The sequence below is a fragment of the Eleginops maclovinus genome, chromosome 13, assembly GCF_036324505.1.
Source record: "Eleginops maclovinus isolate JMC-PN-2008 ecotype Puerto Natales chromosome 13, JC_Emac_rtc_rv5, whole genome shotgun sequence".
In the NCBI taxonomy this organism is placed as follows: domain Eukaryota; kingdom Metazoa; phylum Chordata; class Actinopteri; order Perciformes; family Eleginopidae; genus Eleginops; species Eleginops maclovinus.
Genome location: NC_086361.1, coordinates 22097759 through 22123056, shown reverse-complemented (window position 1 = coordinate 22123056; position 25298 = coordinate 22097759). Strand labels below are relative to the sequence as shown.

Sequence of the window (25298 nt, the reverse complement as noted above, 5' to 3'; positions counted from 1 at the left end):
TGTTGTTATTTCGCTGCTGACATTAAGTGTGTTGCTTTGTGATGTTAGCATGTACAACACTAGCTGTCTAAAGGCCTCAACACACATCCTTAAACCAGAATAGTCTCTCCTGTCTTTGAAAAAAAATCCCTCTCACCTACTTATGATTCACAAGCCTTTTAATAACGTACTTTAAAGATGAGTGTATAAAATGACCTGCTGGAGGTCACGGCCATAAGGTGCATTCAGCTCCGGGTCTATTATTCCTGTTGGCATCATAATCAAGAGCTAGAGCTACAACTTTCACAGGCTCAAAGTGCTGTCAGTATTGATCAGATTTACAGTGCATTGTGCCAACACCGCTCCAGGAAGCCTACATTATTAATAACGGATGTGGAAAAGAAAACACGACTCAAGCCGCAGACGGACCAATTCAGGGTGTCATAATTGCAGAAGTGCAGCACGCACTCTTGCAAATGTGAGAGCGTCCTTGTGTATAATTTAACCGTTGAATCAAAGCCTCTCTCCACTTGGGGACCTTTTTCCTCATAGTCTATTTTTCCAGAAGAGGCTGCTGATTCATGACGCAGAGCACAGATCCATTCAACGTTTTTCATTCAAATGATGTCACCATCCGCTCATCAAAACAATACTTCTAACTTCTTAAATCTGGCATATGGTGGATATATTTGTATTCTGTGCAATATTTCCATGCTTTCTAATGATTCAGTGAGTTGGTAGATTAAACATAACAATCAAAATACTTCATTTGCACTCTCGAGCACTTACTCTGCTCCGTTGACGAGTTATAATTTGGAGAAATGTTTTGGGTTTTGTGCAAGGCAATCAAGTCAAATAAAATGAAGTGCTGCATAAGCAATTAGAGGAAATCGTGTAGGACTGGGTACATTATTATAAAAGATATTAATTATCTTAAAAGTTTTTAGGCATTAAAAGGTCTGTGGGTTTTACTGCCTGCATGATGATGTCACACACCTCTTGTTTTACATCAAATAAATACTTTTAATATTTGTTCCACTGGTCATTTTACCCAAATAGATGGTAGGTTAACTGGATGTTGGCAAGGCGTCCTTAAACTTTGTTGAATCTTGGATAAAAGTGAACAAGCTGTCTTTTATTTCAATCCACCAGCCAGAGCTTCCTAATGGAGAGAGTGTAGAAACATCCTCTTGTCATCCCACAATGAACAAGACGTCCCAAACCGACTGCATAGCCCTTTGAAAGATAAATGGCTCTTGTGTAATCATGCTGGAGATTAATTAGCTTTGCATCATTGCAAATAAATGTGCTGACATCAACATGAACGTGTGTGTGAAACCTTATCTAACAGAGCCCCCAGGTTTGGAGCAAATACAATACAGAGTAAACGGAGATGATGGCACATCAATAATGAACTGCATGTCTGAAGTCTCAGCAAACACCTTTATTTCAGACGATCCTCTCAAAAGCAGCTACGTGAGGAACATAAATGATAAGTCTGAGGTCTGAAGAACAACGTGGGATGATTTGGGTCTCCAGACTTATCTGAATCACAGTCAGTCAGAACTGTCATTTTTTGAGATCTCATTTGACTGGTTGTTTATTCATGAGTCTGACACTGTGTTTGCAATCTTTACAAGTTACATTTGTGCTTTGCAGCTCCTCTGTAAAACTTAAGAAACTCAGATACACTCGGGGGCACAAGCGCTTCACACGATCAAAGCCGAGACCTCAATCTCTCGAGAAGAAAAACTCTCACAATCCTGCAGCTTGTCAATTTAGGAGTCCCAGCGCTGCCACATGAAACACAAACAGAGCAGCTAAGTTTTCATCGCTCTTAACTCAGCCGCCCTCTGTGCAGCCATGGACTTCCTCCGCTGCAGGGATGTGGCTGCCGCCTCCGTAATGCCGTGGTAGCTGTCGGTCTCCTGAGAGTCCTCGCTGTTCTGAGATTTGGTGCTGTCCTGCGAGTCCGGTTTTTGCCTCGACGCCCGGTTCTGCTCCTCTTTGAGCTCCACGTAGGAGCGCGAGAACGTGTGAAAGATGGACGTGACGGGGAACGCCATGAGGAGGATGCCGCTCAAGATGCTGCTGAGCGCCACCACTTGTCCGGGGATGCTCCTGGGAACCATGTCGCCGTATCCCACCGTGGTCATGGAGATCACAGCCCACCAGTAGCTCCCGGGGATGCTCGTGAACTCCTGCTTGGCACCCAACTCGCTCTCAGCCAGGAACACCAGCGGGGAGAAAAGAGCCATGGCTACGCAAAGGAACAGCAGCAAAAGTCCGAACTCTCGCGTGCACCTCCTCACCGTGAGTCCGAGTGTCTGCAGGCCTAAGGAGTGCCGGGCCAAGCGCATCACGTAAAAGATCCGTAGGGCTCGCAGCACTCGGAGGACTAACCCCACCTTCTCCAGGTAGTTGTTCCCTGAGCCCGTTGATTTCCCCCCTACCGACAGAGAGTCCACGATGAGGGTGATGTAGTAGGGGAGGATGGCCAGCACGTCGATTAGGTTCAGAGGCGTGCGCAGAAACGTCCACTTGCTCTGCGTCTGGATGAAACGCAGAAGGAACTCCAGGGAGAACCAGGCGACACACACCGTCTCCAGCACGAAGATGTTGTAGCACCTCTGGGAGCACTCACCCTGAGAAGGATAAAAGCACATACAGAGAGACGTTAATGGTTTTATTACATTACACAAACAGCAGCAATACTCTTGAGTGTGCCAGGGCTCCAGTAGAGTGGGGCAGGATTGAGTCCTAAAACCTGGATATGAGTTAGCATTTTGTCTCTTCTGGTTACCTCAACTTAAAGTCAGTGGTTTTTTTTAATGGGATTTCTGTGAGATGCCTGAAACAAGCTGAAGAGATTTTCAGTAAATTCCACTAGCGTAGCTTCTATGTGTACAAAGAAGACAAGAGTTTCTAACAAGAACTAAATGAAACTAAACTAAGCGTCATCAAATGTAACATCTACCATTTAGTTTGTAGTTTATAAGTCCAACAGGCTTTGGCGGATAGGCTAAAATCATCCATTTAACACAACAGAAACTTAAGAATATACAATTATCTACTTACGTCAATTAAAACTGAACAAAAAAACAGATTCATGGACAAAAAACAGGACTCATTTCAGTGGAAAAGGGCTCAGATATAGTCAGTAATTAAAAATCAATTGCAAAGCCTGCTGTTTGACTCATGGCTTCGTCACTGACAGAGGTTTTGATCTCACAACAACAAAAAGGTGAAGTAAACACAAACAGGAAGCTGCTGAAAGATTCATGAAGTGGAAAACAAAAGTCTTTTCTTATCTCATTTAGCAAACCCCACCGACTCACACGTCAATCCGGAGCGATCGAGAGGGGAAATCTGAAGTTACGCCGATAATGAACTGTCAGTGTCGTTCACAGACACGCCTGCACTGTGTGTACTTTAAAGAAGCCACGGCTGAAATATCTTCCCTTTTAAAAGCTCATCTACTTTTCCATGACTGGCTGAAATAGCGTTCATAAATTATGCAAAATATAATTATGCTACTGATTACTTGGTTATTAAAGCAAAGTCACCCCTGGAGGAGACTTGCAAAAAGTTGTGTGTGCTTTTCAGTTTTCTGCACTTAAGTGTTATTAACTGCACCATTTTTTTTTCTTTGCTTCACTTTTTCTTCAGATAATTATCATTGGATTAATTAGGATTTGAAGCAATTAAGAGCTTTTTTGGTTGCTTATAAAACTTTGAAATCTTCCTTCTTTAGTATGTCTTGTACGACTGACAAGTGTGTTAAATTGCATTGGTGGAAAGAGTTTTTGACATATTTTCACTTTACACATTAAATTCACTTAAACTTCTACTACTATAATTTGGAGGAATATTGCAAGTTTTACACTTACATCACTCATATATTACCTGATCTATCACATAAAACACATTTAACAGTACTGACCTAATATATCCTGGATCTGCCGTGCCTTGTTTTCAACAGTGTGAAAGAGGTGTCAGCAAGGCAGTAGAGACTCTAACATAAATATGTTTTTGAACATCAAAGTAGGGACATGTCCAGAGAGACTCTAATACTTATATACACTGAACTCAGCAGGAAGGAGGGACTCTTTAAAGTAGAGACTCTACATACTGATATACACCCTGAACATCAGCAGGAGAGGACTCCTTTAAAGTAGAGACACTACATACTGATATACACCTGAACATCAGCAGGAGAGGACTCTTTAAAGTAGAGACTCTACATACTGATATACACCTGAACATCAGCAGGAGAGGACTCTTTAAAGTAGAGACTCTACATACTGATATACACCTGAACATCAGCAGGAGAGGACTCTTTAAAGTAGAGACACTACATACTGATATACACCTGAACATCAGCAGGAGAGGACTCTTTAAAGTAGAGACTCTACATACTGATATACACCTGAACATCAGCAGGAGAGGACTCTTTAAAGTAGAGACACTACATACTGATATACACCTGAACATCAGCAGGAGAGGACTCTTTAAAGTAGAGACACTACATACTGATATACACCTGAACATCAGCAGGAGAGGACTCTTTAAAGTAGAGACACTACATACTGATATACACCTGAACATCAGCAGGAGAGGACTCTTTAAAGTAGAGACACTACATACTGATATACACCTGAACATCAGCAGGAGAGGACTCTTTAAAGTAGAGACACTACATACTGATATACACCTGAACATCAGCAGGAGAGGACTCTTTAAAGTAGAGACTCTACATACTGATATACACCTGAACATCAGCAGGAGAGGACTCTTTAAAGTAGAGACTCTACATACTGATATACACCTGAACATCAGCAGGAGGGGACTCTTTAAAGTAGAGACACTACATACTGATATACACCTGAACATCAGCAGGAGAGGACTCTTTAAAGTAGAGACACTACATACTGATATACACCTGAACATCAGCAGGAGAGGACTCTTTAAAGTAGAGACACTACATACTGATATACACCTGAACATCAGCAGGAGAGGACTCTTTAAAGTAGAGACACTACATACTGATATACACCTGAACATCAGCAGGAGAGGACTCTTTAAAGTAGAGACACTACATACTGATATACACCTGAACATCAGCAGGAGAGGACTCTTTAAAGTAGAGACGCTACATACTGATATACACCTGAACATCAGCAGGAGAGGACTCTTTAAAGTAGAGACACTACATACTGATATACACCTGAAAATGACTAAACACATTGCTCACACCTAGACTTTCAAACTTAGAATTTATAATCATAAGGTGTTGGTCTTTTGTTACTTCATAGCACATTGACATAGATTTTGGAACAGTTTGATCTGAAAATAAGTTAAACTTTGCCACCACACAACCCATAAATCGCCCTGCAGATCTATACCACATTTTCCTCATGTTGACTTCTTTCCATATTGCAGTTTATTGCGACTGCTGCCGCGGTGTGAAAAACTGCAACCCTCAGTGATTTACACAGCCCTTAATGGATTTTGCAAAATATGGTCTCTAGGGCAAAAAATGCTATATGCAATATAAGTTTACACTCTGAAAAATGCATGAAGCTCAATCTGAGAGGAGGACATCATTTCCGAGAGGGCAGGCGCTTGGAATGACTTCTCTGTGCTGGCACAGCTGTTGACTGAGTAAATAATAAAGCCAATGTTTGTTTTTATATGTATTCACACTTGCACAGATTCACACCTGGAGAAAAAGCTTTTAAGGGACCCTATAATGTTCTTTTTCAGGTTGATATTTGCATGTAGTATCTCTACTTTAAAGAGTCCTCTCCTGCTGATGTTCAGGTGTATATCAGTATGTAGTGTCTCTACTTTAAAGAGTCCTCTCCTGCTGATGTTCAGGTGTATATCAGTATGTAGAGTCTCTACTTTAAAGAGTCCTCTCCTGCTGATGTTCAGGTGTATATCAGTATGTAGTGTCTACTTTAAAGAGTCCTCTCCTGCTGATGTTCAGGTATATATCAGTATGTAGGTCTCTACTTTAAAGAGTCCTCTCCTGCTGATGTTCAGGTGTATATCAGTATGTAGTGTCTCTACTTTAAAGAGTCATCTCCTGCTGATGTTCAGGTGTATATCAGTATGTAGTGTCTCTACTTTAAAGAGTCCTCTCCTGCTGATGTTCAGGTGTATATCAGTATGTAGCGTCTCTACTTTAAAGAGTCCTCTCCTGCTGATGTTCAGGTGTATATCAGTATGTAGAGTCTCTCCTTTAAAGAGTCCTCTCCTGCTGATGTTCAGGTGTATATCAGTATGTAGTGTCTCTACTTTAAAGAGTCCTCTCCTGCTGATGTTCAGGTGTATATCAGTATGTAGCGTCTCTACTTTAAAGAGTCCTCTCCTGCTGATGTTCAGGTGTATATCAGTATGTAGCGTCTCTACTTCAAAGAGTCCTCTCCTGCTGATGTTCAGGTGTATATCAGTATGTAGAGTCTCTACTTTAAAGAGTCCTCTCCTGCTGATGTTCAGGTGTATATCAGTATGTAGTGTCTCTACTTTAAAGAGTCCTCTCCTGCTGATGTTCAGGTGTATATCAGTATGTAGAGTCTCTACTTTAAAGAGTCCTCTCCTGCTGATGTTCAGGTGTATATCAGTATGTAGTGTCTCTACTTTAAAGAGTCCTCTCCTGCTGATGTTCAGGTGTATATCAGTATGTAGTGTCTCTACTGTAAAGAGTCCTCTCCTGCTGATGTTCAGGTGTATATCAGTATGTAGAGTCTCTACTTTAAAGAGTCCTCTCCTGCTGATGTTCAGGTGTATATCAGTATGTAGAGTCTCTACTTTAAAGAGTCCTCTCCTGCTGATGTTCAGGTGTATATCAGTATGTAGCGTCTCTACTTTAAAGAGTCCTCTCCTGCTGATGTTCAGGTGTATATCAGTATGTAGTGTCTCTACTTTAAAGAGTCCTCTCCTGCTGATGTTCAGGTGTATATCAGTATGTAGAGTCTCTACTTTAAAGAGTCCTCTCCTGCTGATGTTCAGGTGTATATCAGTATGTAGAGTCTCTACTTTAAAGAGTCCTCTCCTGCTGATGTTCAGGTGTATATCAGTATGTAGAGTCTCTACTTTAAAGAGTCCTCTCCTGCTGATGTTCAGGTGTATATCAGTATGTAGCGTCTCTACTTTAAAGAGTCCTCTCCTGCTGATGTTCAGGTGTATATCAGTATGTAGTGTCTCTACTTTAAAGAGTCCTCTCCTGCTGATGTTCAGGTGTATATCAGTATGTAGAGTCTCTACTTTAAAGAGTCCTCTCCTGCTGATGTTCAGGTGTATATCAGTATGTAGAGTCTCTACTGTAAAGAGTCCTCTCCTGCTGATGTTCAGGTGTATATCAGTATGTAGAGTCTCTACTTTAAAGAGTCCTCTCCTGCTGATGTTCAGGTGTATATCAGTATGTAGAGTCTCTACTGTAAAGAGTCCTCTCCTGCTGATGTTCAGGTGTATATCAGTATGTAGTGTCTCTACTTTAAAGAGTCCTCTCCTGCTGATGTTCAGGTGTATATCAGTATGTAGCGTCTCTACTTTAAAGAGTCCTCTCCTGCTGATGTTCAGGTGTATATCAGTATGTAGTGTCTCTACTTTAAAGAGTCCCTCTCCTGCTGATGTCCAGGTGTATATCAGTATGTAGTGTCTCTACTTTAAAGAGTCCTCTCCTGCTGATGTTCAGGTGTATATCAGTATGTAGTGTCTCTACTTTAAAGAGTCCTCTCCTGCTGATGTTCAGGTGTATATCAGTATGTAGCATCTCTACTTTAAAGAGTCCTCTCCTGCTGATGTTCAGGTGTATATCAGTATGTAGTGTCTCTACTTTAAAGAGTCCTCTCCTGCTGATGTTCAGGTGTATATCAGTATGTAGCGTCTCTACTTTAAAGAGTCCTCTCCTGCTGATGTTCAGGTGTATATCAGTATGTAGTGTCTCTACTTTAAAGAGTCCTCTCCTGCTGATGTCCAGGTGTATATCAGTATGTAGTGTCTCTACTTTAAAGAGTCCTCTCCTGCTGATGTTCAGGTGTATATCAGTATGTAGCATCTGTACTTTAAAGAGTCCTCTCCTGCTGATGTTCAGGTGTGTATCAGTATGTAGGAGAGAAACTCCCTCTTGAGGGAACACAGGGATTTTAACCTTTGCAGACCATTTACATGCACAAAAACCAACATGGAAAGGAAAGACGACAGGAAGCATAAGCAGCAGCCTTCATACACTTAATTTGAAACGTGAAATACTAAAGTATCTTTTAGGAGGTTAGGAGAACAGATTGTCAGCTTCCTTTGAGGGGGTTTTAAGCCGAATCAATCCAAAAATGTAAGAGATTAAAAAAAGAAAACAGTCTTTATTCCCATTTGTTTCTTTTCTGAATGCTAAAAACACTTGGACAGTTTACAGAGGCAAGTTTCATATTTTCTGTTTCCCTCTATGACCCATTAAACGCCTAATGTCTGTGTTATGAATCCCCCTTCGACTCCTCATGCAAAGTATATTTGCCAGTTTTCCTAAAATGAGGCTACATTAAAGCACTGCAGCAAAATGTGAGCTGAAATCCTCCCTCTAACCACATGCTGTCATTTCACATCCAAAGTAATAGAAGCATGCAGCCAAAACCAATAAATGTGCTACTGTCCAAATCCTTAAGGAGCTCACATGCTAACCAGTATGCTTCACATCTCCTCTTTCATTCGGCTCCTCACATGGGAGTCTGGCAGTTTTCCCCTGAATTCGACCGGCGTGTTTGTGTTGTTCTCTGTCAGAGGCTTTTCTGGCTGAGTGCATTTCCCGCTAACACTGAGAAATCGAATTAAAAAGCACACAATTATCCATCCTCAGCGATCAGGGGACTCTGACCCGTCACACCTGAAGCATGGAAACCAAACAACAGAGTGGAGAGGCACGGTGGCCGTCAGGTGCCAAGGACTCTCCCATTAAAAGGAACCAATGTAGCTTCAGATGTGCATGTGCCAAAACACCTACACGTGAAGAAACATCTTCACCAACTTGAGGAAACATGTGCAGCGTTTACTAAAAGCTGCATAAATGATACACTGCAAAGACAATGGAAACCAGGGGACACTACAAAGTGACGCACACAGCTGGGACCGGAGCACTTAACACTTTCAGTCTTTATTTATTTGGTATGAAGGCGATAATTGTGCACAGCAAAAAAATAATGAAAGAAGACCTGGTTGCTCTGACATGCAGAAATGTCCCTTATGATCTGGTTGAAGTTTTTCGGAAGTGGAAACATATTCGATGAAAACCAGACTGAATATAAGTCAGTCTATTTATAGCGCTGTCAAAGACAGTCGGCCGCCTGCCACTCACACAGTGCATGCTGGGGTGTGCTCATGCACCCCACAATATATTCAATAACCATTAGCACTTATGTAACCGGCCCCTGTCTGCAGAGCCCCTCAGGCCGGTCTGCTGCATCCAAACGACGTCAGACAAGCATATTTATCCTTCCTCTTCTTAATTATTTTTTAAATGATCTTCATCCAGAGTGTGAGATTACTGCAAGTTAACGGGAAACCTGCCTGAGGGAGAAATCTGAGCAATTTTCCACCAATTTTAACAAATTACTTCGATGTTCCCACTGAGGTAATAGCTCAGTGACCTGCTGTGTGTCTAATCATTCTAAAAATTACCAAAAAACCTCTCATTCTCACTCATTCCTCCAGTATGTCTGTGATTAGGCTGCAGAATCAAGGTATTCTGAGGCCAGATTCACTAATAAATAAGCACGATAACTTTTAAAATCTTAGCAAACATCGGCCTTGGCAAGAAGACGAAGAGCTCTTATGCATCGTTGAGCTTGATCCAATTTTTTAATCATTAAGGTAATTTATTTATGCTTCAATAGCCGGCTATAACTCAAAAACGCGGGGGCTTTGGCCTCGACCCAAGCTGTTTTGTTGCTTGTCAATAAATATTTATGACACTCGGTCTGCAGCAGAACTTTACAGCAGGAGATTTCTGTACAAAGTAAAGTTATTCCTTTTAACCTGCAATTTGATTTGGTGCATTTGCATTGATTAGAAACAAAAATGACCATGCAAGGAATACTGATGTCTACACACTGGAGCTTTATTTTGAAAAGGCTTGACCAACATGCATAAAGTGCTTTCTTTACTAACTCTTTGTAATATATTGTCCAATTCTGTGTCTTTGTACCTCAAACAGTCCTTCCACTGGTTTAATGTTTAAAACAAATGTAAAAAGTACAAAATGTGCCTTTCCTCTGCTAATGGCTGACCACCTCCTTCAGCCTACGCGACCACTGTGTATTTACTGTGTTATTTATAGCCTGTTCTCCTCGGTGGACCACCCATATTCCCCATGGGGGTCCTTACATTTCTTCTGATTTAATCTAAAGTACTATGGATGTGAACGCTCTCACACCCTCTCCGTGATAAAACACACAACGCTGACTGATGAAAAGATCAGTAAAAAAAAAAAAATGCTGTTTCTTTATTGACTTGGTTTGTGCACTACACACACACACACACACACACACACACACACACACACACACACACACACACACACACACACACACACACACACACACACACACACATACATATTTCACTTGAGTAAAACATTTGGACACATCTTCAAAGCTCCGTCTTCTGGGACTTTAAATGTTTCGGCACCACTGTTCCCCCATACTCCCAGACAAACATCAGTCAATATCCGTCTTCGGTTCCCCGCAGCAGAGTGCTTCCTCTGTGGTCACACTGGGAGAAGCATGTTTTAAATGTTGTGTATAACAGGATATTGTTTCAGTTAATGGAAGACAGACTACTCCAGCTTTCTAGAGCTGTTATGGTAGCAGGAAAAGTATTTTCTGAGAGTGAAAGTCAATGGCGTTCCCTCGTCGTGTGGAGAGGCTGTTCAGCTCCACGGGGAGGAGTAATTACAGCGAGCGCCACTGGAGCATTTTCTGTTAGCAGTAAGTAACCGAAGGCTTGGAGAAATAAAATAAATGGTATCAGTTTTTCAAGATTCTCAAAAAATCCTGGAACCAAATATTGTAAATGGAATTAAGTGTGTTTATTTTACAAACTGAATTTACTTTTATACAGCGTGTCGATATTATACAAAATAACCTTAAACAATGTTGGTCAATTTCATGGTTTTAAGCTTAAGTAACAAAACTTGTGAAACATATTTTAAAATCAACTTTATGACCCTTAATTAAACAATAGTATTATCAATATTAGTACAGTCTCTGTACTCCCAAAGCGAGAGCTGTGTCCGGGTCCTCGGCAGCACGTCGGACCGATTTCCGGTGAGGGTTGGCCTCCGCCAGGGCTGCGCTTTGTCACCAATCCTGTTTGTGATATTCATGGACAGGATTTCGAGGCGTAGTCGTGGGGGAGGGGGTTTGCAGTTCGGTGGGCTAAGGATTGCACCTCTGCTTTTTGCAGATGATGTGATCCTAATGGCTTCATCGGTCTGTGACCTTCAGCACTCACTGGATCGGTTCGCGGCCGAGTGTGAAGCGGCTGGGATGAGGATCAGCACCTCCAAATCTGAGGCCATGGTTCTCAGCAGGAAACCGATGGACTGTCCACTCCAGGTAGGGAATGAGGCCTTACCCCAAGTAAAGGAGTTCAAGTATCTCGGGGTCTTGTTCTCGAGTGAGGGAACAATGGAGCGTGAGATGGGCCGGAGAATCGGAGCAGCGGGAGCGGTACTGCAGTTGCATTACCGCACCGTTGTGACGAAAAGAGAGCTGAGCCAGAAGGCAAAGCTCTCTGTCTACCGGGCCATCTTTGTTCCTACCCTCATCTATGGTCATAAAGGATGGGTCATTACCGAAAGAACGAGATCGCGGATACAAGCGGCCGAAATGGGATTTCTCCGCAGGGTGGCTGGCATCTCCCTTAGGGAATAAGGGTGAGAAGTTCAGTCATCCGGGAGGGACTCGGAGTAGAACCGCTGCTCCTTCGCGTTGAAAGGAGCCAGTTGAGGTGGTTCGGGCACCTAGTGAGGATGCCACCTGGGCGCCTCCCTAGGGAGCTGTTCCAGGCACGTCCAGCTGGGAAGAGACCGAGGGGTAGACCTAGGACCAGGTGGAGGGACTATATCTCTTCGCTGGCCTGGGAGCGCCTTGGAATCCCCCAGTCAGAGCTGGTTGATGTGGCCAGGGAAAGGAAAGTTTGGGGCTCTCTGCTGGAGCTGTTCCCTCCGCAACCCTGACGGATAAGCGGGAGAAGATGGATGGGTCATTTTATATTATTTTGATATTATCTTTATTCTAATTATCTTAATCTTTCTTATTGTAGGGAAGATTTACTGAAGTTCAAATGTAAATCTTACCATTCCTCTTGAGCTTCCCATCCTTTCACTCATCTTACTTTATTTATGTTATCTTAATCTGTCTTACTTTAGAGGTGGTTTACTGAAGTTCAGAAATAAAACTGGACCATATTCCTGTGGGGGATTTAAATTAAGTGCTTGGTAAGAAGTCACTGTCCGACTCGACAGAAAATTATACGTCGAGCGCTGACCGAGGATCACAAATCGCCTGCCGTGATGGATTGCATGAACAGGAGGAAGGAGTGATCTCCATCTCCTGTTCTTAACAACAAAACCTTTATTTTTCACCCACACACATTGCTTTCCCCCCCATCCACACCCTCTGAGCTCCCCCGTCACCCCCGCCTGTGATGATATATGGCCGTGCTGAGGGTGTACTTTAAAGTGACGGGGATTTACATCACAATGCAGTATATACATATATATAGGGCTCGGACACATGAGCGGAGTCACCGAAAGGTTATCTCCACAAGCCGGGAGATGAATGGGAAGCTTCAAAGATGCTTATGTGAACAGAGTAAGCAATTCTGGGGCAGGAAATCGACAAAACACTTGAGATGTTTAATCCCCTATTCATCCAGAGGGTGCGACGAGCGACCATGAAATATGAAATGCAATAGAGCTCCTTTTTATTGAGAGAGATGGTTTGAGAAAAACCCACAGAAATGCTTCTCTAAGAGCCACATTAAATTAGAAAGCTAGACTAAGTGCTTCCCACTGCAGGGGGCCCTCGTTTTCCTGCAGGAACTCTCTCCTCCGGCTCGAGTGACCAAGTGCACGAAGATGGACGCTTCCTGCAGGGTTTGGGTTGCATTGGCCTCCTGATGCACGCTGCAAATTAATTTAGGCGGGAAAACACACGTCTAAAAGCTTCATGACTTCATTAGCTGGAAAATAAGAATGATGTGGGCGCCTTAAATGTGTTTGGGAAAAGTGGGGTTATCTATAGGTTTCCACGGCTTCTGTGTCTCTTTAAAATTAGGGGGGGGGGTTTTACTTACTGAAACTTACTTAAGTTAACCAATAATGTGTATTTTCTAGAATGAAAGGATAAGACTTACATGGTGTTTGGTTAATCCACACTTTGTACTATATAAGTACATTTATTTTCCTTTATATTATCATTTCAGTATTCAGTTTTCATTCCTTGTACATGAATGTTAAATCCTAACCTTGAGAGTTGAAATATCTTTTACATTTTGAAATACATTTATCAGAAAGTGTGTAGATGTGTTCTTGCTTCCATCGACCTGTGCATTGACAATAAAGGTAAATATAATGTAATCTTATATTTTGCGATACAATCGTTTGAATTGGATCACTCACAAGAGGCTTTAAAATAAGGTTAGGTTAGGTTTCCAACAATGACACAGCCTCCTCATTTTACCCACAAACCTTTGCGTTTTGGGGCAGGTTCAGATTGGATTCTCACTTCTAATGAACCGCCGACGCCCGATTTTCTTTTTACTTCTAACACCACTTGCAGGTGGTTAATTGGTGCTGCTATGACTCTGTTTGCAGCTGTCCAGAACTGAAGCATCATCACACCTGTTGCTCTTCTGATTCAAATAATTAAAGCTGCAGGTTCACCAGGCGTGTGACGACAGATGACACTTAATTGGAGATAAAAAGAGACAAGGTTTAAACTGGTTTCATCTACTCTGTTTTCCTGATTGATTTTCCCTTTGAAGCTGTCATGCAAACACCCCCCCCCCCCCCCCCCCCCACTCCCTTTTCCCTGATGGAGACATATCTTTGACGGATGCTAACGCTAAAGCTCTTCTTTAATCACACTGAAGTCTTTCAAGAGTTAAATTGGAGCGATAAAAAGATGATCTGCAGCCACATCTCCGAGGCTTCTTTTGAAGTCTCGGAGGCAAAGGCGGCCATGGAAAGGCTCGGAGACATTGTCAGAATTAATTCGCTTCTTTTTGCTCCACTTGTCACGGACTGTGGCAACATGTGTAGTGAGTGCGAAATATATTTCTTCTTCCTGCAAGATGAAAGCTGAGCGCAGCAACAAGTGGACACACTCTGCTCTCACTTTCAGACCTGGTTAGAGAACAGAGGCTGTAAGTAATGAGCACCATCCTTTTAGTTAGATGTTTCTACCTTCTAACAGGCTCCAGCTTCAGCATATCATTCCACATTCCTTTTTTCAAATCGGTAATGTGATGCTTCAATAATTGTCTTCAGATTATTCGCTCTAATTAAAGGAATTGCTCAATGTGTTGGGAAATGAGAATGGTTTCTTTCTCAAATGATGTCTTAAAGAGGCCCTGTTATTCACTACTAAAATCCCTGTGTTCCCTCCAGAGGGAGTTTCTCTCCCACACACTCCGCCCTCTCCCTGCCTAAAACACCTCCATTGGACTCCTTTGTTCACTGCTGAAACAGTGACATCACTATGGAACATTCATGCTTTGATAGGCCAGCGCTCCGGCACATTGTACGTGATAGGCTAAGGAGCGGGATATCTCTAAGCAGTTGACCAATGACCACAGAGTCGGCCAGCTAACCAATCGGAGCAGACTGGACTCTGGTTTCAGACAGAGGGTGAAAAGAGGAGCTGCAGCACAGGCAGTATGAGAAACATAAAGAGCTTTTTGAACATTAAAGCATGGAGACATGTCCCAGGAGAGACAGTAGAGACTAGTATGAGTATGTTAGGGCCCCTAAACATGACTTTATAACCTGAAGTAGTTGTGTTGCGTTTGTGTTTGTTTTGCTTTAATTAACAGGTTAAGTCTAGTGTTTAAAAACTGAGACTGTACTCTATTTGTAATTAGACAAGGTTGCTCAGAGAGAGTGAATACACACATTGACCAACATGTTAATTTATGAAATTCCCCTTCTTGTTTTTCATGGTGAAATATTTGTGCAGACATCTGTGGATTAAATAATACACGCCTCTGTAATCAGCCAGTCTTCAGTTAAAATACATCTGTTCAAATGAAGCTTCAGAGTCAAGATGACGCACAATATGAATCCATTTATTTTCTCCTAATTTGTTTACTGGTCAGCTGGTGTGTAGATGTGTTTTTTTGGGGGTAAACAAGCATTTTACTGTATACGGATTAAGACTTCATGCCTACAATTTGCATAATCATCATGTTATATAACAATAATGAGCTTATTTCATACTCATTTTTAGAAGCAGGTCAATTAAAACCAACTGCACGGGGAGAAGATGTGTGGGATCTGCAGACAGAACTGATAAAAAGAAGATGTTGTGTAGGCACTTTCAATTACTGCATGCATCGGGGGGGGGCAGTTGGATTTTTATGAAGCAATTTGTGCTGCAGAAACAGTGCGAGGAGAACCACATTAATGGTATTGAAGTGAAAGGAGAGTCAGCCTCGGTGTCCCTGACCCCTCTGTCTCTGTCACTGTGATTTACAATGGAGCAGGAAGGCTGTGAATGTGGCGCTGCATCAACATAATCTGAATCCTCCGGCAGCCTCTGCACCGCATTCATCCCTACAGCTGTTAGGAGTGAAACACGAATCCTGTGAGTTCTTTAAGTTTATATATGTCGTGAAAATCTGTTGAGCATGCAAAGGTTTCAGCACACAGAGCACTGTATTTACTCTGCAGGAGACAGAATATTTAGAGGGTGAATGCACTCAAAAACTCTTCTTCAGAACAATTTCTTTTGAGCATTTTAAGCTACTTTATTCTTCTACTCCACTACACTGTGCTTTTGAATATAAGTTCAGTTATATTTTTAGTCACTAGAAGAGCCAAATAATGAATACATTGTCTATATCTTTATTATATGTGCATATGTACTGTATGTGTATATACTGTTTTCTGTAGATCAAATCTGAATGGGTTATTATCCAAATAAGTACTTCTGCTTTTGGGTCCGGTTAAGTTATTACTTGAGCTTCAGTGAAATGCAGTATAATGCAGGACTTGTACTCTGCAGTATTACTACATTTGCTCAAGTAAACACTCTGAGTACTTCTTCCACCTCTGAGAATATTTCAATGTATCACTGTCTCTTTAAACGTCTCTACATGATCCAGTTTTACCTTCAAAATTCAGAGATGCAACACTTTTGAATCTTGGTCCATGGCAGAACATTATTTCATAATGCTGAAGGCCAGGTTCAATCATTCCAATTTAATATTTCTCAGGTCTTCATTTTAGAAACTGAAGATGGGCAAACAAGGTATGGGTTTGGGTTTTTTGGATAGCTGAATCTGTGAAAAGGAAGCACAAGTTATAACTGAAACTGAAAGAGACTCACCCTCTCCTCCTCCTCCCTGAGGTCGGGCATGGTGCTGACACACAGCGTCACAGCGGTGATGGCGACAAAGATAACCGACAAGCAGGCGAAGATCTTCCCGGGCAGACCGGAGTGCGGGTTCTCCACCATGTCCCTTAATCTCTTCATGCATCCCCCAGTTTGAGTCTCTTCTGGAGCCTCCATCTCAGGCGGTTGCGGACTCTCCTCGCAGGACTGCGGCGTCGTTAGCGCGGCCTCCTCTTCCTCCTCCAGCCTCTGCTGCTCCTTGTACTCCTCCTGCCTAAGCCGAAGCTTCCTGAGGCAGCACCAGTCCAGGTTATTCTCCTCCACCCCCCAGTACAGCAGCTCCTCCTGGAAGGAAAGGGCGCACATCTCCCTCAGCAGCCTCAGCTTCCCTGCCGCTAAGAAAGACACGATGGTGCGGAAAGCCGACGGACTCCGGTCGAAGAAGTACTCGTTGCGGCTGCTGTCGTAGTCGTCGCACAGGTCCATGATCTCGTCCTCGTTGCTGCAGCTGCGCAGCTTCCCCAGCCGGGTCAAGGGGAACTCGTCCAGTGTGGACCAGGGGATCCGGTACTTGATCCCACCGACGTTGATAATGGCCGCCCCGTCAGCCAAGCCGATCTCCCCTGCATCCTGCTGGCGAGGCTGAGGCTGGAGCAGCAGCTGGGCCCGCTTGTAGAACAAACCCTTTTTGGATAGAACCTCCTTGGGGTTCTCCACGGGTTTGAAGTGGAAGGTGGTGAACTGGTGCTCGGAGCTACCTGCCAGGAAGGCCACCTCCTGGTACATCACTGCCACTTTTCCTGCACGATGCGATGGTATTCACAGGTGAGGTGACTGGATCTCGTCACCCATTCAGCAACACAGAGAGTCTCTGTAGGGCGGAAAGGAAGAGACAACCATTACATTCATTCAGTTTCTTTGCAGGCTGTTAAGGATTGCATGGTTTAATTACACCTATCCATCTATCAAACATTCAAGATACGTCAGTCTTTTGAAAGGTTTAAGCGAGTCAGTCCGTCTCACACTAAGTACTCGTTGGATAGCTGAGGCCTGGTCACAAAGCATTTCAGTTCTTGCAAGTCATTCCTGTTGAATCATCTTGATTTGTGCATTTGCTCATGGAGGTTTAAGTAGATTTGCATTGACGTTTCGTACCACTTCCGACCAACTAAGTACATCTTGAGAAACCAGAATTGAAGAAGCTATCGTAGCTTTGTGGCCAACAATGGTCACACATAGACAGACATTAACTAGGTTCCTTTGAGCACAATGGATGATGCATTCGCTTTCAGCCTGACAACAATGTTAGCCTCTAAAGGAAATGTTTGGTCTTGAGTAACATCTGCTTCACATGTATTCTAAGGAGACTTGAAGCTTGTTCTGCAACACAGAACATCAAGAATAGCCAACATATGCATGCATTCAGTGTCTTTGCATGGCTTTATTATATCGATTCTATCAAACCTTTAAGACACGTCGGCCCATGGTATATACTGGACTTAACTGTAACTTTATTCCACCTAAATTGGAAATTATCAGACTGGGAAACGAAACACAGTACAAAGGAAAACACATTTTTATAAACTGTACAATCCTTGTTTTTAACCACATCTTGTCAACATTGTTTGACTGAAAGAAGAACACATAAACAAAGTTCAAGACAACCCGCGAGCCAAAAACTGTCTGTACGTGTATATACAGATCTTCTCTGCACTCTAATTGCAAAGGAAGATCAAACAAAAGCAACTTTACAGCCTGAACCCGAACGCGTAAACATTAATAATGTTGTTTTTCCCTGTTCTGCACCAGCAGGCATTGAGTAACTAACTGTAGAAAACAACACAATGAGGCACAATGAGGCAGCAAGGACTAAAGAAAGTATGTACAGCTACAACATATGGGCAGCAAACACATGTTAAATGTATGTGGATGTGGTTTATTCATGTTTCTTTTCATATGAACACACAGCTTCTGAAGGCATTATTCAAAACAGGCTTCTCTGTCCACAGGAGAACGGATCAAAAGGACAACAACTGGAGGCTCTGCTAGATACAGGGAGGCCTTTGCATTGAGCATTGTTTATTTATGTGGATCAGGATGGAGAAAGGTTTGATTGTTAAGGAGTGGATTTATGAATGTTTCTGTAGATGTTAGAGGTGAAAACATCTCAGTCACGTGATGCCAATTATAAGAAAAGTATGAAAAAAGTGGAGAAGAAAGAGGAGAAACTTCAAACGATTGGCCCATGGATGCAATTATTTGAACGGCAAATGTACTACTGAGCATTTCCATTTGACTTCCAAACAACTATTGTACTTTTTTACGACTCTACATTATTTCATTGTTCTACCAACACCCTGTAAAAGGTCCATATTATGAATATAAAATATAAATCAACAGATTAAATGTGATGTATTGTAATGGATTCAGAGACCTGGGGATGTAAAAGGTCATTAAAGAGGCCCTATTCTGCTTTTGGGGGATTTCCCTCTCCTGTAGTGTGGTATCAGTGCATGTAAATGGTCTGCAAAGGCTAAAATCCCTTCATTTATAGACAAAATCTTACTTTTCCTGTAATTCAGTTCTGTAATGTTTAGTTTTGGGGGATTTTAAGATGATTCAAATACACTCTGTAGTGGGTTGAGGACAGGATGCCGCTAGAGAGGTAATACATATTTAAATCGTTGTGTTAAATATGCATTAAAGCCGCAGCTAATGAGAGGAAAAGTCAAGGTTGCCTGACTGTAAGCAGAGCTCAGAGAAATGCTGATGCCTCTCATTTCACCTTGGTATTCTGCATCATGTTACCTGGCTCTCTCTCAATTTTTTATTGTATTAATTGTCCATCCATCCATCTTCTCCCGCTTATCCGTCAGGGTTGTGGAGGTAACAGCTCCAGCAGAGAGCCCCAAACTTTCCTTTCCCTGGCCACATCAACCAGCTCTGACTTGGGGGATTCCAAGGCGCTCCCAGGCCAGCGAAGAGATATAATCCCTCCACCTGGTCCTAGGTCTACCCCTCGGTCTCTTCCCAGCTGGACGTGCCTGGAACAGCTCCCTAGGGAGGCGCCCAGGTGGCATCCTCACTAGGTGCCCGAACCACCTCAACTGGCTCCTTTCAACACGAAGGAGCAGCGGTTCTACTCCGAGTCCCTCCCGGATGACTGAACTTCTCACCTTATCCCTAAGGTGTATTAATTGTATGGATTTTTAATGAAGTGATTATAACACACGTTGCAAAAGCACTGCAATACTTAAATATATTTAAGATAATCAAAAGAAAATAGATCGAATATTAATAAAATAATAAGAATAACAAAATACAACAAACATAAATATTAAGTAAAATTTCCAATAAAAGATCAATTAAATACAAATGATATTATATAACCATAATAATAAGACATCATATATTATATTTTTTATATTTTATTGATATAAAATGTCTGACAGAATAAAAAAGATCAAGATAAAAAAATACTTTTTAAAGTTTTTATTTCATTTGACAGCGAAGTCGGACCCCCTGCTGTTTTGCTGACTCATCACTCACTGATCAGATACTAAAGATGTCCGTTTGGGTTCACTCTCTTCACATCTTCTGGGAAAAGAAACCCTCTTTAGATTCAATTACTGTACACTCTTCCGAAGACACGCTGCCTTAACAAGCTGACACACTTCTTATTTTATTTAAGATACACAATGCAGATAACAAGGGCAGGGGGGGCATCGTCAGAACAAATTAAGACCGGGACCCCTGCAGCTATCCTCAGACTCACTTATTATGTGGCTGATCATTTCTCCAAAGGATGGGGGGGGGGGGGGGGGGGGGGGTTCAGAGAGCTGCACCTCCACAGTGATGCAGCAAAATGCTTCTGACAGCAGCGGTTTATTGACTTTGCACCCAGGGGGGTTTAAAGGAGCACAGAGAGAATATATATCTATAGGACGAGCGACACAGAGAGGCGGCGGGTCAAACAAGGCTTAATGAATCACGGGAATGCTTTATATTATATTTATACATAACTTTCTACAGACGATTGAGCTGTAAGTTACTGTGTTTCGTATTATGCTTAAAGATTTGTTTGGCCTGTAACTGTTTTAGTTATTGTTCTGCACAATTTACCTGTTGAGTGAAAAACTGCTTTCATCTTGGGTACTTTAAATCCTCATTAGTTTAATTAATCTTTATCTGATAAGGTCTTTGCTGTAGATTTGTGACCCTGAACGCCTCTTTGCTTCGGTTTAAGATGTTGATCGATGTGGTAAAAGTTAAAAACCTCCCATAATCTGCTCCTCTCATCAAAGCTGGGGTGCTTCTTTAAAGAAATACTTAATCCCTCCTTTCATCCGAGTGTTAAAAGGTGGAGGACTTTTCAACTCTGCTGTGTTTTCGCACCAGCAGTTGCTCATGCAAACACAATTCAAAGGCCTCTTTGTATAAATCTGCAACTCATGCATCACTCACACATCCCCTCCATCTTCATATTCATAGCAGTCCTGAAGCAGAAGAGTATTTTGGGACACAGAGGTGTTGAATGACTCTGAACCATCACCTGACTGGCTCCTGAATCAGACTCCTCAGCGCCCGGTTGCTGCACAGCAATCAGCCGAGAGAACATGATTTCATGATGACGCAGAATGCCTCTCCTGAACGGTAATAATCATGGCAGGAGTCTCTCATACATGATTATAGGATCCTAGGAGTCTGAGGGGCCGAGACGGAGAGCTCCTTTTAGTTTCTGAGTCACAGCAAGACAGGATTTTGTTGGTTTTATGTCACAAAAAGAGATTCAATTCTCACTTCATGATATGCATATCACAGCGGGAAAACGGGGGAATTACAACGACCCCTGTGTGAGACGTCACACATGGTAGTCCAGCCCCAACATTTGCGTACACCAGCTGCTGGAAACACTAACGCTAACAGTCACCACTCCGTAACGCTGCTCTGCAATCTCCGACCAACCGGCTGTTCTTCAGATTCCTCGGTTTCCTCCTCCGATAAAGACTCACACAGGTAAGGTTGGATGACAATAGCCTCCATGGTTCATCCTCACAGTTTCGAGAACTTCACTTACTTCTGTGGGCTCTGAGGCAGCCATGGATTGCTCCTTGTAAACCAGCCAATCAGAGCAGAGCTCGTCATCATTATGTAAATGAGCCCCCAAATGGGCAATTCAGCTTGTTCCATTCTAGGACCAAATCATAGGGTTGTAAATGGGTCTGTAAAACTGCATCTGGACCTCGGAGCAGACTGGGCTCTGGTTTCAGACAGAGGGTGGAAAGAGGAGCTGCAGCTTCAGAAAAATGAAGAGCTTTTTGAACATTAAAGCATGGAGACATGTCAGAGTAGCGGCACTAAATACGAATACACTCCTGGAAATGAGTCCTCTTTAATGCAAATCAACATATATCAAGTTCCCAGATTGCAATTGGTTCCTATGTGCCGTGGAACCACCAACCTTCCCTATGTTCTCCTGTGAAAGTTAGACTACTCATTATTCAATTCAGTGTCTCGTTATGTTCTTTTATTGTGATAAACCCAAACAGACTGCTGATCTCTAAAGGCATGTCTAGTTATTCATTAGCCTATCAATTGGTTTCTATTTACAGAGGAACCTCCAGCCTTTCCCTTGTCTTCAGTTTAAAGTTGCCCGACTCACTTTCCTTCCTGGACCCCCGCTTAAGACTTCAGTGTTTAGCAGGCAGTCGCTCAGCCTCAGTACCGCTGCTCAGAAGCACCGTGACATTCTCTAAATGAAATTGAAACCTGCGCTCGGAGCCAGCCACAAACAGCTGATTGAAAGAGCTGGATTTAACAGAGTGAGTGAGACAGAGAAGGAGATAATGTGCTGAATAAATAGCTGGCAGGGAAAAGGGAGCTAATTGAAGCCTTAAAAGTAGAGACTGTGTGGAAGTTATTAGGACAGAGAGTTTATAATTCACAGCAGAGGAGAACAGTCGACCGAAGCATGTGGCACGTCTGTTTTATTCTCATTAGCTCTCTTTGCCCAAACAAGAAGCGCACAACAACTTATGATATTATATCAGCTTATTATACAAGACTTAGGGTTTGTAATCAGTAAAACGTTCATTTAACTATGATATTAGATCATCTGTGTTCTGATATAGGGAATTATCGTGTACATTTCTTATAAATAAAGCCAGGTTGTTGTTTCATTTTCACTCAACAAATCAAAAAATACTAGTAAAATTGAGGTTTTTTAGGACATATAGGATATAGATATAAGCATATATACAGTATTTAAATAGATATATATGTACACAACTCGATATAGTAGACAATTCTGTCTTTTTAACGTATGTTTTTCAGGTATATCAATGTCATATTAGAGTCAAATTAGAAAAGTAGTGCACTTTGTATTCTTGCTTGCCAAGACCAAAAAGCATCTTAAGGTTCGGCAGGTTTCTCATAAGCTCAACTGTAGATACAGAAGGACTAACAAGTGAAATAAGGAAATGAGGAATAAGAAAAAAGCAAACCTCATTAATCCTTTCTCATCAGTTCATCCGGTGAGAATATACTGCACACATGCTTCCTTCTCCACACACCAACAGGTTAATGATCCCTGCCAAACGGGTGGGGGCAGTGACATGTACTTATGGACAATCCATACCAGAGAGGAACAGGGGAGGGGTTGCTTTAAAAGCCCCTCATCTACTTAACAGAAAACTCCTTTACTCAAACACTGAAGAGCTAATGCAATTATCCACAGCCAATGCTCCCAGAAAGGTGTTTCATCTGCAGATTTAATCAAATTTCAAGTAGAGAGAGTACAAAGTAGAGACAGGATGCACCCATAAATCATAGAAAAAACCAGGAAAAGTGCCATAAAATAACAAGAAGAGATACAGAGTCCTTTTAGGAACATCATAGGTGTATTATAGTAGTGAGAAAACAGAAAACATGTCATTATGAAAAGCATTACTTGACATCCATTAGCCTCTGCAGCCCATCAGCCTCTATTCTACACTAATGGGAATAAGGTTGTTACTCAGCTTTTCACAACACAATGTTTGATTGCTCTAATGGGTCCTTGATCAATGCATTCAGACAGTGTGTGTGGCTTTATCAACGCTAAATCAAGCAGTAATCTGATTACTTTTTTTTATCATATACTGTATTTGCAGGCAGTGTGAATGCAAGGACTAATCTTTGTTACCTCTTAAAATAACAGCTAGAGATACATTAAGTACCACAAGGACACTGAAAGTGCATTTAAGAACCTCACAACATTGATATAGTAATACAAAACACATTTGGAAAAGCAGTCATTGAGCACCATTAGCCTCTATTGTAAACCAATGGGATATTACAGGGAATAGGTCTGAGGAACACTGAGGAAAAACACTGCTTATATAATTAAACAGTATTTAGTTGCTCTAATGAGCCCCGGCTTAACGTATGAGACAATATGCATGGCTTTATTACCGCTAAAACAAGCAGACCTCCTGCTACCTCCAATGAAATAGTGTAATGAAATAACAGGGTGAGATCCATACGGACACCCAGAGTCCATGAAGGAAGATCGTTGTTATATTATTATTGTGATAGATAAATATATGCAGAGAGGAAAGCATTCATTGAGCACTATTAGCCTCAGGGGAACACTGAGGAAATCCACTGCTTATATTATTATACAATATTGAATTGCTCTAAAGTGTCCTGGCTTAACGTATGAGACAATCTGCATGGCTTTGTTAACGCTAAATCAAGCAGAAATGTAATTAAACAAATAGGAAAATGTACATTTAGAACCATAAGGACACTAAGAGTCCCATCTGCACATGTTAAAGTGGTAAAAAGGACATTAAATAAGCTTTAATTGAGAAGCATTAGCCTCTGTCGCCCCTTTACTACCCTCTAAAGTAAACTAATGGGATATTACAGGGAATAAGTTTGTCACATAGCCATCTAAAATAAGACAAACTGAGCTGGCTACGTACCAGATAATATATGTCTTTATTAACGCCAACACAAGCAGTGATGTAATGAAACAAATAGGACACTCTTAGAAACATTGGATGTGTATTATTATTATACATAGCAAGAGGAAAGCATTAATTAAGAACCATTAGCCTCTGCAGCCCCTTTACTACCCTCTATAGTGCACCATTGGGATATTACAGGGAATAAGTTTGTCACATAAACTGAAATGACACGGCTGCTGTTATAATAAAGACCAATATGGAATTGCTAAAATGTGTCCTGGCTTAAAGTGTCAGACAATATGAATGGCTCTATTAACGCTTTACTACCCTCTATAGTAAACCATTGGGATATTACAGGGAATAAGTTTGAATTAAGTCTCCTATAATAAAGGAAACACCTGTGTTCGATTTATGTATTACTCTAATGTGTCCTGGGTTACCGTATTAGACAGTATGCATGGCTTTCTTAGCGGTAGAATAAGCAGTAATGGGGTCCTTACCCAGTGTGCTGTCAGGCTTGTGTCCATCTGGTTCAGCTGTCTCGCACTTTCACCGCCTTCAACCTGCAGCATGCCTCCAAGTTTTCCACGCATCTGTTTTGGGACATTGTAGTAGAAGTAAAGCTGGATTTACGGAGTTTTTGAAAGGGTCCTTAAAGTCGCAGTTCAAACGGATGAAATGTGAGCAAGAAGAGGAAGGATTTGATCCACAGGAGAAGCCAAACAGGGAGACATGTTTCTCCACATCCTCA

The 25298-nt window shown here is 42.0% G+C and overlaps 1 protein-coding gene across 1 annotated transcript; it reads right to left on the bottom strand.

Moving 5' to 3' along the window:
* Window positions 1–1403: 1403 nt before the first annotated feature.
* kcng2 (potassium voltage-gated channel, subfamily G, member 2) lies at window positions 1404–25298 on the bottom strand. The gene is made up of 3 exons (XM_063899535.1): window positions 25048–25298; window positions 16590–17466; window positions 1404–2624 (listed from the first exon to the last, which is right to left on the bottom strand). The coding sequence occupies exons 2-3, from the start codon at window positions 17379–17381 to the stop codon at window positions 1800–1802; spliced, it is 1617 nt and encodes a 538-aa protein (XP_063755605.1). The 5' UTR covers window positions 17382–17466; window positions 25048–25298; the 3' UTR covers window positions 1404–1799.

Excerpts from the sequence above, each read along its gene's own strand:
- kcng2 (XM_063899535.1), bottom strand. The coding sequence starts at position 17,381 with ATGTACCAGGAGGTGGCCTTCCTGGCAGGTAGCTCCGAGCACCAGTTC. Across the intron at positions 2,625-16,589 it reads TCAGGGAGGAGGAGGAGAGG|GGTGAGTGCTCCCAGAGGTG; the intron begins GTGAGTCTCTTT and ends TATCCTTCTCAG.